At 41.8% G+C, this 14,183-nt stretch overlaps 1 protein-coding gene across 4 annotated transcripts; it reads right to left on the bottom strand.

Moving 5' to 3' along the window:
- Positions 1-296: 296 nt before the first annotated feature.
- LOC6506450 (proton-coupled amino acid transporter-like protein CG1139) lies at positions 297-13,262 on the bottom strand. Of its 4 annotated transcripts, XM_044714361.1 has the most exons (7): positions 9,424-9,599; positions 9,075-9,260; positions 3,750-3,823; positions 3,377-3,526; positions 1,476-2,288; positions 1,257-1,416; positions 297-1,196 (listed from the first exon to the last, which is right to left on the bottom strand). In XM_044714361.1, exons 2-7 carry the CDS (start codon positions 9,126-9,128, stop codon positions 933-935), a joined length of 1,515 nt encoding a protein of 504 aa, XP_044570296.1. In that variant the 5' UTR covers positions 9,129-9,260; positions 9,424-9,599; the 3' UTR covers positions 297-932. The 4 variants fall into 4 exon arrangements, with proteins under 4 accessions (XP_044570296.1, XP_014764771.1, XP_014764768.1 ...); XM_014909285.3 differs by lacking the exons at positions 9,075-9,260; positions 9,424-9,599 and adding an exon at positions 13,085-13,262; XM_014909282.3 differs by having other exon boundaries at positions 9,075-9,599.
- Between the last annotated feature and the right edge of the window lie 921 nt (positions 13,263-14,183).

The raw sequence follows: 14,183 nt of genomic DNA, 5'->3' as shown, positions 1-14,183 counted from the left end.
ATATTTATATTAGTTTATATGTTTTTAATATTACTTTGTATTTTTAAGCAATCTATAAAAATATAGTTAAGAATAATATTTTATTTTCATTATTTTACACGCAATATGTTACAAGAATTGCCAAAAAGTATGCTATATTTTTCATATTTTGAAAGCAAGACCTCGAGCATGAATATTTTTTAGAAATCGTACTTTAATCCACAAAATATCCTTTAAAATCCCATATTTATCCATTTTAATTATTCATATTTTCTCCCTCATAAATTCCATTTTTATGCAATAACAACTCCGATATATTTTAGTTAAAACAAATCCAATTTGGTTGTTTTTATTAGCTTTTATTGTTTTTTTAATGCATTTTTTTGCTGCCCCTGGGGGGCAGCGGGTCTTTGTTTGGTATTGTTGGTAATATGTCATGATTATTGAAATAGGGCGTCGATAATGTACAGCGTAAATCAAATGATAAAAAACAAAACAAATTGAAGAACAAAACAAACTGCGGCTGCTTCGTCCGTCTGTCTTGGCTTAGTCCGAATAGGAACTAAATTAACGACTAAGTTGTTGTCAGAATCACTACGATACAAAATCACTTCTACAAGAATTCTCTAAGTAACCTTAATGCCGCACCTTGAGCACTCAAGTTGCACAAGCACTCCAGGTGTGGCACCGACTAAATCGAAATACTTTTGTTGTTTTTTGCTTTCTTTTTGGTATGGCAGGGACAGAGGATCGGTGGAAGGGTCGAAAAGGAAGCTGGGTGTAAAAGTGGAAGGGTTCATGGTTTCGAGGGGTACTAGAAAACTTTGGTTAGCCCTAAAATTAGTTAAAAACTTAGCTTAGACATCCCTGTGCTTAGAAGAGTTTCATTTAAGACTAATTTAAATTAAATTAGCATAGCATAGAATAGCACCGAGCACCGAGCAGTGCCTCTCTCAGTGTCCGCCGCTGAACTCTGCGTGGAACTCGAGGATGCTGACATAGGTACCGGCCACGAAGCCCACCACTCCGAACAGTATCAGTCCGGAGTTCTTCCACAGCCGCCACTTGAAGCGCCCGTATCCGGGATCCTCGTGGTAGACGGCCAGCTCGATCACTGCCGGCACGATCATGCCCAGCGTGCTCAGACACACGGCTCCGATCAGGCTGATGAAGGGTCCCAGGTTGGGCAGGGCCACGGCAATGGCTCCACACAGGATCTATAAAGTAAAGGTTTCAATTTAACTCATTTAAAGCATTTATTTCTTATCCAAACTTACCACAAGAAACACACGCAGGCCGTACTCGCTGATGTTTTGGCGCTCCGGCCGGATCTTGTGCTCCAATCCCTTCCACAGGATCGTGACGGGCACGTAGAACTGTAGCGTGAAGGTGAAGAATATGGCAATGGCAATCATCAGCTTTACGGATTGGGCCAACCTGGAGAGCAGAAAAAGTCAATCAAATCTCTGATGTCAGCTGTGTATCCTTAAACTCACTTATCCTCCAGGGGCAGATTCAGAGTGATGCTGGCCTGAGTCTCGGGTCCGTACTTCAGGAAGCCAAAGAATCCAACCAAGGTGTACAGTCCAATGACCAGACCCATGCCCATGTTGAGGACCGAGGGGCAGCCGATGAAGTGGGTGGGGTTCTTCATGTCGTTCTCCAGGGACATGACTACGCCGATGCCCTCCAGAGCGAAGATCACAGTGCCGAAGAAGAGCGGCCACTCGGGGGGCGCCACAATGCCAGGACGCTCGGCGGGAGCCGGGAGGTCGGAGAACATGTAGATGAAGGTGATCACAATGCCGACGAACATCAGGATGTTGGCGATCATCGAGAAGGGCGTGAGGAACTTGAGGTTGCGAACCAGACACATCAGGATCAAAGGGGCCGTCACAATGAGGATCCACATCCTGATGTCCCACTGCATGTCCACGTACACCTTCACCACCTGCTCCACGTTGGTGGCCACAAAGACCAGGTAGATGCAACAGCAGCCCAGCAGATCTATCACCAGAAACGTATTCACCATGAACCGAATGAAGCGGGACCAGCGATTCAGGCTAGGAGGACCATCCAGAAAGGCCTGCTCGGCCACATCAGCGAAGCCCATCATGGGGATCTTGCGACGCCGGCACAGGATGTGGGCGCACTTGACCAGGATGTGGACGCAGTAGGTGCACAGAGTGCCAACGGCGAAGGTGGCCACCAAGCCGAACCACAGACCGGCGTGGGAGAAGGCCATGGGCATGGCCAGGATTCCAGAGCCCAGGGATCCCTTCAGCAGGTGAACAAATGTCTCGAGGTCCCTGAATTAAAAGATTAATGGTTTATGGGTTAAACTTTTGCTTTTATTTTAGTGGCAAGAGATTCCTTAAAGAGGGAAACTTAATTTAAAGACTATAAACCTAATAATATTCCCTATAAATAAATATCATATATAAATAAGTATATTTCTTCAAAATAACTTAAATACTATACACCAAATTTAATTAAAAATTCTAAAACAGATATAATTGTCTCCCCACGGCTGTAATTTCAATAGAAATCAGTTGCCAAAAAAAAATATTGGGAATGAGGTGATGTGAGGCATTACATTATTTCTTTATTCTTTTTAAATTTTGTTGTAAGTTTTTGGATTTTTTCCAAAGCTTATCCATCTCCAATTGATTAAGAGATTAATGTAAAAACACATGGATAATATTTATTTTGGATTTCTATTCAAAATTGGCATCTTCTGAGTCAGTTTATTCTCGCACGCAATTTTGTTGCAAGGTCTGGCGGATGCGTTTTCCTCTCGCAGTCGCTGGGAAAATCGCAGTTTTCGCAGTGAGGAAAATCGGAAAAGGGGGAAATGGGGTAACAGAGAAGCGTTCCTCATTCCACATTCTAAACGAATCGAGCACATTTGTCGGCTTCTCGCTTTTATTAGCCCGTTCGTCCGAGATTTTCTTCGCGAGTTTACTTATTTTTAGTTTGGAAAAAGTAGTTGCCAAAACGTCCAAGGCCAATGTCAATACAATTGCATTTCCGTTTTCTATTTTTTTTTTTTTTGTTTGTGTCTCTTAGGTTAAAGTCAAAGTCTTCGGTTAAAGGTCAATGACGCGAACGGGGGTGTATAATTAAGGAGATTAGTCATTGAGCGATTAATGTCTCGAGGATCAGCTCTTATCCGGGTGGGGAAGACTAAATGAATACTCTTGAGACTAACTAGCTATTGCCTGGCAGATGTGGGCTAATATTTATTTAATTTATTAATTAAAACACCTTTTAAAAACTAAATGTTTTAAGTAGTAACATTCTTATTAGTTAAGACAAGGAAGTTATGGAAGGAATGCTCCCCGGAAATAGTCCTCATCATAACTGTTAACCATTTATAAAAACTACTATTACTTACGATGTGGGATGCTCCACCTTTCGGTGCTCGAAAGGATTATAGTTGCCATCCTCGGAGTCGTCGCCGCCTTTCTTCCGGGTGATCACCAGTGGCAGGGTGGAGCCAGCCGCCTGCTGGACGGGAACGTCGGCCATGTCCGAGCGTATGAACCTGTCCGAGGATGAGTACATTTCAAACATGGTCGTGGAGGACTCATTGTCAATGTTCTTGTACATCGCGTATGACCGGGATCGGAAGCGGATTCAAATAAGTACTCTTAATGTGGCCGTTGCCTATGGCATCGACCAGAGGAATGATTCTCGAGTCGAATCTAACCGATCCCGACCGATACGGAATGGGAATATGACATTCTCGCAATCGTACGGATACTCACTTGGGTTGACCGCCTTTGCCGCCTCTGGGCTTCTCGTTCGATTCTCCGTAGCCCGCGGCGACCGTGGGCACTTTCTGCAAAGAGAGAGAGAGGGAAATCGGCCGAAAGGAAAGCCAGAAATGAGTAAGGCGACGGAAAATTGTAAAGTTTTGTCGGAAAATTGAATTGAGAAAATGAGTAAAGAATATTGAGAGCATGTTATGTAAAGCTCAACGCAGTTGCAATATAAAAGGCAAACTAAAAAGGAGAACCGATAAATTGTGGCCAAAAAGCGGAAAGCAGAAAAATACGCAAAAACAAGATCAATGAACAAGTTCAATGCAGTTTTATGACACAAACTATTTTCTTCGATTTTTCATTGCAATTATTCAGTTTGTTTTGTTCTCTTCTAACTATCATCTATCAGGTAGCAGGTTATAGGTAGCAGGTAGCAGGTAACAGGCAACAGGTAACCGGTGGCGTATGCGCAATTTCTTATTTCTTGGCTGCCCTCGAGCGTGGCGGTGTTGGCTTTTGCACCTGCTGATCCAGTGAGGTGGTCATCACGCCGGAACCGCTCGAGGCGGCGGGAGGAGGTCCTCCCCGCTTCAAGGACATCTTCAGCTTGTGCCGGGCCAGGGCGGCGCCAGTGAGGCGGGTGGTGTTTCCAGATTTTCTGCCCGAACCGGAGCCGGATAGGGAGCCAGTCGAGCCGGAGAAACTGCTCAGGCTCAGGCTCTGACCCTTTTCCGGCGGCGGCTGCTCGCGACGAGGCGGCAGCGGCGGCTTTCCGGTGGGCGCGTTCAGCTTGAGGTCTTCCAAGGTCACGACTGTGATGGGACTGTGGTGGGCGGCAGGGCGGTAGTTTCCAGGCGTCGCAGTTCGGACAGTTAGGGAGGAGAGGGATTCGTTGGAGACGAATCTCGGCGCGTGACTCTTGCAAACTGCGACAAAAAGCAACTGATTCAAGGCGGCAAGCAGCCACACGGCCAGCGCTGTAATGACGGCGACAAACAAAAAACACCCCTCCCCAGAATCCACCGCCTGCCACCCTCCACCTGGCACCACCACCCACCCACCATAGAACGATCATTGAATGAGCGCCATTTCTGCTCTTGAGTGGGATCATAGGAAACCACTCGCCACCAGCAGTTTCGCCAGCATTTATTTACTATTGGGGGGTATTGATATTTTTTGGGTGCAGTCTCCCCATGACGTCACAATTCAGAACCACCCAACCTCTCTCTCCCACACGTGAGAAATGGACTGAATTGGGGGTTTTCCGGGGAGGGGGCGGGGGCGGAAGAAGCGGGATTCATGAGACTTTTATATAAATTGCTTTTGCGGAATTTCGTTCACCGTTCAGCGCGTTCAAAATAAAACGATGCCCGCCAAGCTAATGAGGAAACTGCGAATTTATGCAACAAATACGTGCGAAAGCAGTGCAAAAAGCCGAAAATAAAAAAATTATAGCAAATTGTTCATTTGACAGAATGTCAAGCAGCTTGTTTATTGTTTACGTTCATTTGTTTTTATTATAGTTTTCTTTATTTTTTAGCGAGTGCTCTTAAATATTGTGAGGCGCCATCTGTTGCTTGTTGACAGAAACACAGGCGGTGTTAGTTAACAGGCAACTGTTAAGCTGTTAACAGTAGCACTGTAGATCGTGTAAAATATACAAATGTAGAAAATTATTTACATGAACAATTTTTTTATTTTTCAATTATTTTAAGATTTATAATTTAGAATTTAATGAAAAATTTATAAAATATAATAAATTCAATTATATTTAAGTAATAATTACAATAGAACATAGGAAACTATAGAACAACAAGTGTCTGATCTTTAAACAACAGATGGCGCTAGTAGATCATGTTCAGCTGAAGGCCTACCATTTCTAATGAATTAAACATGCTCGTTGTTTAGTTTAATATTTGAAATAAAATTTAAAAGAAGTAATTAGCTAAATTTGAAGTAATTTTTTCCCACAAAAACCAAACCAAATGTTTATCCATCATGCTTCATTGGCCCCCTTTTAAGACTCTAAATATGCCCAGAGATTTTTAAGACCCAATTTAACCGAATTAGAAAAGCCTCTTTCCGCTTCAAAAGACACCCAGAACTGAACAGAAAAAATACGCAAATGCAAGGGCAAACAAGAGATATGGTGTGTGGTTGGAAAACTGAAAGTTGGAACTTGAAAATAGATAGGAAAATAATTAGACAGCTGCAGTGGCGACTAATTGCGGCGAAGCGCCACATTGTCAGTCGCACAATAGAACTTTCCTAGGGGCAGTTATTCAATCTGCTATTTGCTTTGAAGTCATTACACTGGGGGAAAAAATGGGTTATAAAACAACTCTACCCCTTAATTATAAATTTGCTTCTAGTTTTTTTTGTTGAGTGCTTTAAGAGCTGCCGGAGTAATGCCGAAATAATTTACTGCGCTGCACTTTTTTTATTGCATTCTAATATTTTGCAAAAAACAGAAACGTGTCGATGGCAAAGAATGTAAACAGAGTTGGGAAAAGCATTTTATTTTTGACTGGCTGATCAGTTAGGGGTACGGTGGTGGTAGGGTCGGGTGCTACGATGGGGGGCAGACCCACTGGGGGAACACGTGTCGCTGGCCCACCTCAAGTTCAAAATGGCGGCAAGTGCGAACATTGCAAAATGTATGACGAATGAGGGACGGAAAGTAAATAAAACGAGGCTTCTGCATTGATAATGAGGCGAATGATAACGAAAAAGAAGGGGAAACTAGATCAGGTCGACTTTATAAATATATTTTTTTAATTTTGGGATTTATTTTTATAGCCATAACTTCTGAAATACTTTGTAAAATGTATAACAATCAAGCAATCTGTTAGATAAACCCATTGAGATAGCCAATTTAACACACGAATCGGCGTTTGCAGGGCATCACGGAATAGTTATCGGCTATGATGGTTAACTCAATTACCCAAAACACATAAGATATGAGTTATTAGATATTAGATAATAGCCGAAGTCTGGGAACTGCGCAAAACTATTGAATCATGGCTGTTGTAAATTGAAATTGCCACCCCGCATGTCGGTTTGGTGAAAATTTTAAGTGTAGTTTATGGCAGGTATTTCCCGATTTCCACGCCTCCCTCCAGCCCAGCGATAGCGATAAGGAACCCTATTAATTACTGGGCGTTATCTGGAGGGAAAAATCTCGGTAGCCTGCAATTCTTTATAATTTATGGCCTCCTCCTCCTCCGATATTGTGACTAATCTGGAGTGGGTGACGTCTTTTCGCGGGCATGACGATATGCAGTCTTCGACCCTTCTAACCCAAGTAACTGACTCATGAATAAGCCAAGAAAAATGCCGCATTCTAAGGTGAACTACGGCTACATGTGTGCTTTTCCAATTAGCATTGTCAACTGTAAAGAATCCCGATCCCAATCTCATCAATAGATGCTCCGAAACTGCCCCAACCTGGCGTGTCGATGAACTTATGTAAGCGGAAAGTGCAAAAATAGAAGTGGAAGTTGTATGGGGCAGTTGGATAGGGTAGCGGAAGGGGAAAACAAAAACGGCATACGACAACAAATTGCAATGGAAAATTTTTAAATTTGTTTGCAAAATGCGAACGACAAAAAAGCGCATAAAAAGCAACTGCAAGCCGAGAACTGAATTCCAACACTCGACATCGGCCGGGGTGTATCACGTGGCCGATGTTTGAATTCCCGTGAAAATCGTAGGCAATCTGTCAATTAGCCATCAACCGACATCAAACAGTGATCTATTTATACACCTGGGCGTGTCCCGGACCCCCATTTGGGGTGGCGGGATGATTAGGCCACTCGCGGCGCCTGAAATTTCCAACCAAATAGATAAGATATATAATTTTTGCAACATTACAGTGATCACGAGTGCCGTACCAGGAAGTAGATCAGACCCATGATTTGTCCCAACTTTTATAACCAAAGTATGTGCCGTAAACTCTGGTGATTTATTGCCCATTTTACGAGCCAATAAATGCAAAATTTGTTCCAAACTAAATTGCATGTTTAATGCCAGAAAGTAAAGCACTAAAAAGGCTTAAACTTTATTGTACTTTGAAGCTTTAATTGGGAGCCCTTTTAAATGGGAAACCGAAACCCATCCAATTGATCTAAATAGCTCCTAGATCGGTCATCGCGAAACTGGATCTAGTAGGATCGGATGGACTGCCTAGAGTGATTGCCAGAACAAAGCCCATTGATTGTTTGTGCCTGTAATGGCAGTGTAACTCTCTGCCGTTGAGTACCTGGCAGTTCGGGTTTCGAGTGCCGCCTGATGTAATATGCAAGTGCAGTGACATGGAGTGATAGATTCGTTCGCTCCTAACGCCCAGTGGAAAGTTACCGAATCCGAAACCAAAACTGAGGAGGGCTCGAATCGGTGCCAGAACAGAAGAGCACCGAGGCAGTAAAGTGGCTATAGTTGGCGATTCAGCGAATTCCGGGCCACTTTGCAACTTTGGCGCTTGCGCAGCAGCCAAAAAATAAAATATATATGTTCCATTCCGGGCACTCGAAACGTGAACTCGAAACCCCGAAAATCGCTGACACAGTAAGTAGACAGACGGGCAGCCATAACCGGTCGCCCGAATGCCCTATACCCCGGGAGAAATTACAAAAAAACAAAAATCCATTAAAGGCAAGTCCGGGCAGACATAAAAGTGCAGCGCGGCGAGCGGAAAATTCCACTGAGTGGAAAATTCCGAAGGGACCTATGCGGGCGGGGGTGGAAAACTGTTTATGCCAGGTTACTCATAACAACACGGTAAGCCTGAAGGTGAGCCAGGAGGCTCAACGAAACTAGAAAAAAAAAAACAACCATCAAGAAATCGCGTAAAATCATCCCCGAAATTAGGCTTTAGTTTGTTATCAATCCAAACAAACATTAGCCCAGAGATTTGCATAAACAATCATTCAAAGGAAAGTACGTGTGGCGATCGATCAATAAACAAACAAGAGGCCTTAAAGAGCTAAGACTGCTTGTCACATCACATGTCCGTGGACAGAGCCAAGTCTAAGCCAAACTAAACACCCGACCAGTCATGTTCCTTAAACTTTTGCCAACGGAAAAATATTATCATAATTTTGCGAAATATAATGATATCATATAGGCGGCTACTTAAGAAGAGGAAATCGTATGACAGTGACGAGTAATTTGTATTCCAAGTAGTTAAAAGATTAATCAAGTTTGTGACTATTACTCTGGTGAAATTTGAAACCAAAGTACTTCTGGTTGCAGTTTCTAGAATTTTCTTTCAATATATTTTCGATTTCTATTTTATTTTTGTGAAGGACCATTAGGAAAGCTACTTACAGTGTACTCGGTGGGCGCCAGCGGCGTCCGCGAGTCGCTCTTATGGAAACTCATGGCGATAACGGTAATGATAATCCTTGATCAATCGATAACGATTCCAATACAGGATCGGGCCGCTGGGGATTCGGGCTTCGATCCTGTTGCGCGTAAGGACACTCGATAATCGAGTTCGTTGGCTCCCAAGCACTTGTTTCGATACAAAATAGAATTTAATGGAAGATATTTAATAGCAATGGTTGAGACTCGGCTGAGAGTGGGATTGCTTTGTTTTATTTATTATTATTTTTTTTTTTTCAAATATTTTTTTTTTTATTTTTTGTAAATAAGAATAAGAAAAATGCAATATTACTAATGCAACTTGCGAGAGAGACCGTGACCGGAACTGGAATCGATATTGCAATCGGAGATAGTGCTTAATACGATTCGATTCGTTTTCGATTTCGAGCTATATATTTTATTTGTTTTCTGTATCGGAGTTGTTCCGGCAACCAACCGCACAGTTTCAAAAACAGAACAAGAATGCCAACCTTTGCACTAAAATGGTCGAGTAGAACCCAGAGTCGTTGTGAAAATCACCACGCCGACTTGTGGCACTTTTCACCACAACTAGGTGAGGTGAATAATTTTCACTGCCGGGGCGGGAAAGCCCCGTTAAGACGAAATAAAAATCCTAGCCGACATTTTGTTTTCTTCGGATAACTGTAAAGCAACATAATTTTCATTTGTATTTATTTTAAATTAATAATGATAGACATTTTTATTTTATTATTATAGTTTCAGATACTAATTAAGGCCCAGACATATTGCATTAATTTCATTTCTAAGGAAACTAGTTGCCACTTTTATGGAAAGTACAACATAGGTCAACTTTCTCATCGCTTCCGCTCGAAATCATAGATTTTGCCATATATGGAATGTCGTACATTTCTAAAATAATTATAAAATAAAGTACACACATGCGAGTTTACATGAGTCACTGGGAATAATAAAATACAAAAAAAAGCTGGGAGTTCTGAAAGTTGGATTTTTTATAACTTTTTATTCAATAAGATAAGGAATATAAAATGTTTTTAATTTTCAAACTGGTAATTTATTATGGTTTTATTACTAAGTTGATAATAATATTTTAGAACTTTATTTACATTTTGAAAAGTGTTGTGCAAATTTATAGAAAATAAAATATAAAAAAAACTTCAGTAGTGTCTGATATCATGCAGTATAATTTTTTCTGCACTTCCAAACAAGCTGGAATGAATCAGTTTAGCAAACATTGAAGATAAGAGCGGGATAAAGACCTAATTAATTAGTGATATTTTCCCGATAAGAACCATATATGTAGATGACGATAGACCTATCTGCGCGTTGCGGGAATGCCACAATTGGTTGCCAATTGAAAGAGACGACCCCCAGGCGAGTATCGAATATTTATTGATTGCCAAAAATTCATCCCAAGGGCCGAGTCCGTCGTCAAAATGACGGAGTGCGGATCACTCATTTGCTGAAATTGAAATCAATTTGATTTCTGCGTCGCATTTATTTATGGGTAACTCGAAACGTGCGCCAACTGCACGTCTGATGTTTCGTCTACGCCCGGGCACCGCCCCCTGCCTCCGCCTGCGCCCCCGTCAACCCCTCCGGAGAGGAGGAAAACCAGTTCAAAGTGGTTAAATTCCTGGTGAATTATATTTATGGAAATTTTTACGATTTGTTTGCGATTGCCAGATCGGCAAATTCACTCAAACTTGACCGAGTTTCTGCGATAAATTCCAATTGGCAGAGGGATTAGATTGAAGCAACCTTCGATTCTGGATCAGGGTGAGACCTTGTAGGTACTCTTAATCAAAGCCTAAATGATTAGTAATTTATTCATGTCATCAAGCAATAAACTTAAATTGGTCATTCAGACAAAGATCATGCATTTCGATTTATTTTAAATATAATTTTCAAAGGCTCACACAAAAAGATTGCCTACTTTCCGGCGCCGACTACTCAAGCGCCATCTTTTGGTTGCCTGGCAGCACACCTAACTAATCTACCACAAGATGGCGCCAGCGTGTATTTCCTGCCGGCTAGAAATTGCTCATACGCCCCCCTCGCACCAAAAGCAGCTTATATAGTTTTCGCGAAATACACCTTAATTTATGTGACCTCTGATGCCGATCTACACAGATTTAGCTACTTAACTTATAGATAAACATAAAAATAACATATGCAGCTTTCACATCTAAATTAGAAGCAAGTTGTACTTGAGTGCTAATTTACAGCAATCTGAATCGCAATCTGAATCTCTGGCAGTTGACAAGCGTGTTATTTAAGCAATTTGCATATGCAAAAATTCAAAAAATAAGAGCAACCAAAACGCACCCTAAAATTGGAATCGCTAAACGGGTTTCTTTCGATACCGAAACAAAGAAGCATACTCTCATTTGACGCAATTGCTGACAATAAAGTCACTCAGAAAATATGCATTCAGTTTCGAAGCGGAACGAAAAGAGATGATAAACCCACCGAACGGGTATTACCTAAGTCCCACAAACTCCTCCACTTGACATGCACGGCACATTTCGCACAATTCATCACTCACAAAACGATTCTCCAGGCGTAAGTCCTTGGCCCATTCACAAAAACACTTGCCGCGCAAAAACCCCCAAACATGACACTTTATAAAGCGATCGAGCTCGGGTTGTTGACTTTGAAGGCGGATTTGAGTAGAGTCATTTTTCACTTAGCTGTCGATTGAGATTCGCAATATTGCTCACCTTATTAAGGTCCTTTAGAAAACAACGCAGGTCAGCACAACTGGCTTATTCCGTGAAAGAAATCGAACTAATAACCGGGCTAGTATTTGAGCTTCGAAGAAACCACCTGGCGGATAAGGCGGCGGATATCTGCATGGAAGCAAAAATAACTCAGGGTTTAGGGTTCAAAGTAACTATGCACCTGGATGACAGGCCAGTGACGCTATTATTTATTAATTTTTGTCTGCCGATAAATGACAAGGAAGAAAGATCTGAGGACCCGCTTCTGGCTAAAAACAGCTAGCATGCTAATTTAATTAAAATTCCATGTATTTCCCGACCAAAATAACCGCTCCACTGATAATTTGGATAAGAGAGTGAAACAATTTTAGATATTTCTATAAATAAGGGGTTGGAACTGATTCACCTATTCCGCTCCAATGAATCACTTTCCAAGGGACAATGTTGCGAAAAATATATATTCTAAATAGTTATTCCACGCGGTTAGTTAATGAGCACTTAAGGCTTATTACACTTGCTACCAATGTCGATTCTATTATTCTTCCCTAATCCACTTTATGGAGCAGTCACTCTTAGGTAACAGACACTTGATGACTGCCACAGGTTCACCAAAATCCCAAAACAAACAGGGGAGCTCCCGATAAGGCTGCCATAATAACATCCATCCGCAGTGTTTGCCCTCCGACTAATTGCCCTCTCCAGTGATATACAGGAGTCTAAATACGAAATGGTTTCAGCGGGCTTCTCATTTGTCCCCCGAAATATCCAATTGATAATTCTGTGTAATGAGTTGGCAATGATTTATTTATGATTTATTGTCAGTTTGGCCTTTGGAATGTTTATTATATTTTATGTTTTATAAATTATGCGATCGAAGTTCATGTAAATTATTAAAAGAACGTTTTAGGTATCATTAAATACAGTTGCATTCTTTTTTTTGACTTAAAATCCATTAAAACTTGAAAGAATTGCATCTATTTATAAACATATTTTGGAAACAGGTTTAAATAAATAATTGGAATGACTAATAATGTATTGCCACTTCAAATTATTTGAATTTTAAAGCTATTAGTGGAATATGAGTTAGTAACCAGACATAATTTATTCAATATTCGTTAAAACTGATTTGAAAATTGTCATACTCCGCGTGACCGAATTCCACACTAATCGTTTCTGATTGTTCGAATCGGAGCAATTGGGTTTATCAATTGGGAAACACTCTCGGATATATTACGCTTACGAGGCACTTACTATATCACAGGCTGCGCCCGATCCGCTAATCACGGCCAGCGTCATTATCCGTTCGAATGGTACTACACCTACGGAAAACACGGACAACACGGAAAACAATTATATTAAGTATACGACGCGTTCACAGCCGGAGTCGGTGGTCGGTTCGGGCTGGCTGGTTGTTTGTGGAGCGATTGGCGGGCACAGAATAAAAGCGCGAATCTGGTCAGACATTCAATTTAAAACAAAAGTTTAACGCTCAACCAACCTCTATCTCGATCCCAAAGCTCTCGGAACCCGCTCGAGTACTGCCTCAACTCCCCCAAAAGCCCCTGAACACTCCATAGCCGTACAAAACATTCGCACTTGGCAATGGCAGCGGTGGAGCATTAACATTAACATTGACTCTGTCATTTGCCTGCCTCCGGCGGCGTCAACGGGTCACGGGGGTGTTGCCGGGGGTGGAGTGTTTAGACTGTTTTATTGCAATTCCACCGACTCGACCCAGACACCAGAACGTGAGAAATAACTCAAAACGCGATACCGTCTGTCGAAATTTGACAATGTTTCACAAGATAAAGATATCAGCGATCTTGTAGGCTAGTGCACGCAGTGGTTAGAGTTCTTATCTGTGAGATAAACTGGGGCTAAGTGGAAAGTTCTCGTGAGGTGCTATTTGGGGTTTCTCTAGTGATAAGTCCAGTTGGCGGAAAAGCTCCTTTGGTCTTAACCCTCTAAGGTGTTTCAGGCAATAACTCCAAATCATTGTAAAAATTTAATGTGACAAGGTGTTCCGGTTTTGTCATTAGAAAAAATAATAAATTTAAAGCTTGAAGTGCAAGCTTGAATGAATGACTTTAAGAACTAATATTATTAAGCTTCTAAGTTTATAAAAAAAATATATATTGTTTGGGAGGACTTACAGTCTCGAGTGTCGACATGGCAGACCTTGCACCACGAACCTTTCACCCTGACCAAGCTGACACCAACTGATCCTCAACTTGTGTCCAACCCATGGACCATCCAAGCCCAAACCCGATGGATAAGTTAGCTCTCTGCAGGCAGCAATATGCTGAAAGCAATCCACGAAAAACTGTGTCACCCTCAATTCCCACTTCCT

The sequence above is a fragment of the Drosophila ananassae genome, chromosome 2R (genome assembly GCF_017639315.1).
Source record: "Drosophila ananassae strain 14024-0371.13 chromosome 2R, ASM1763931v2, whole genome shotgun sequence".
NCBI classification, from domain to species: Eukaryota; Metazoa; Arthropoda; class Insecta; order Diptera; family Drosophilidae; genus Drosophila; species Drosophila ananassae.
This window is presented reverse-complemented; position numbering and strand designations above follow the sequence as displayed.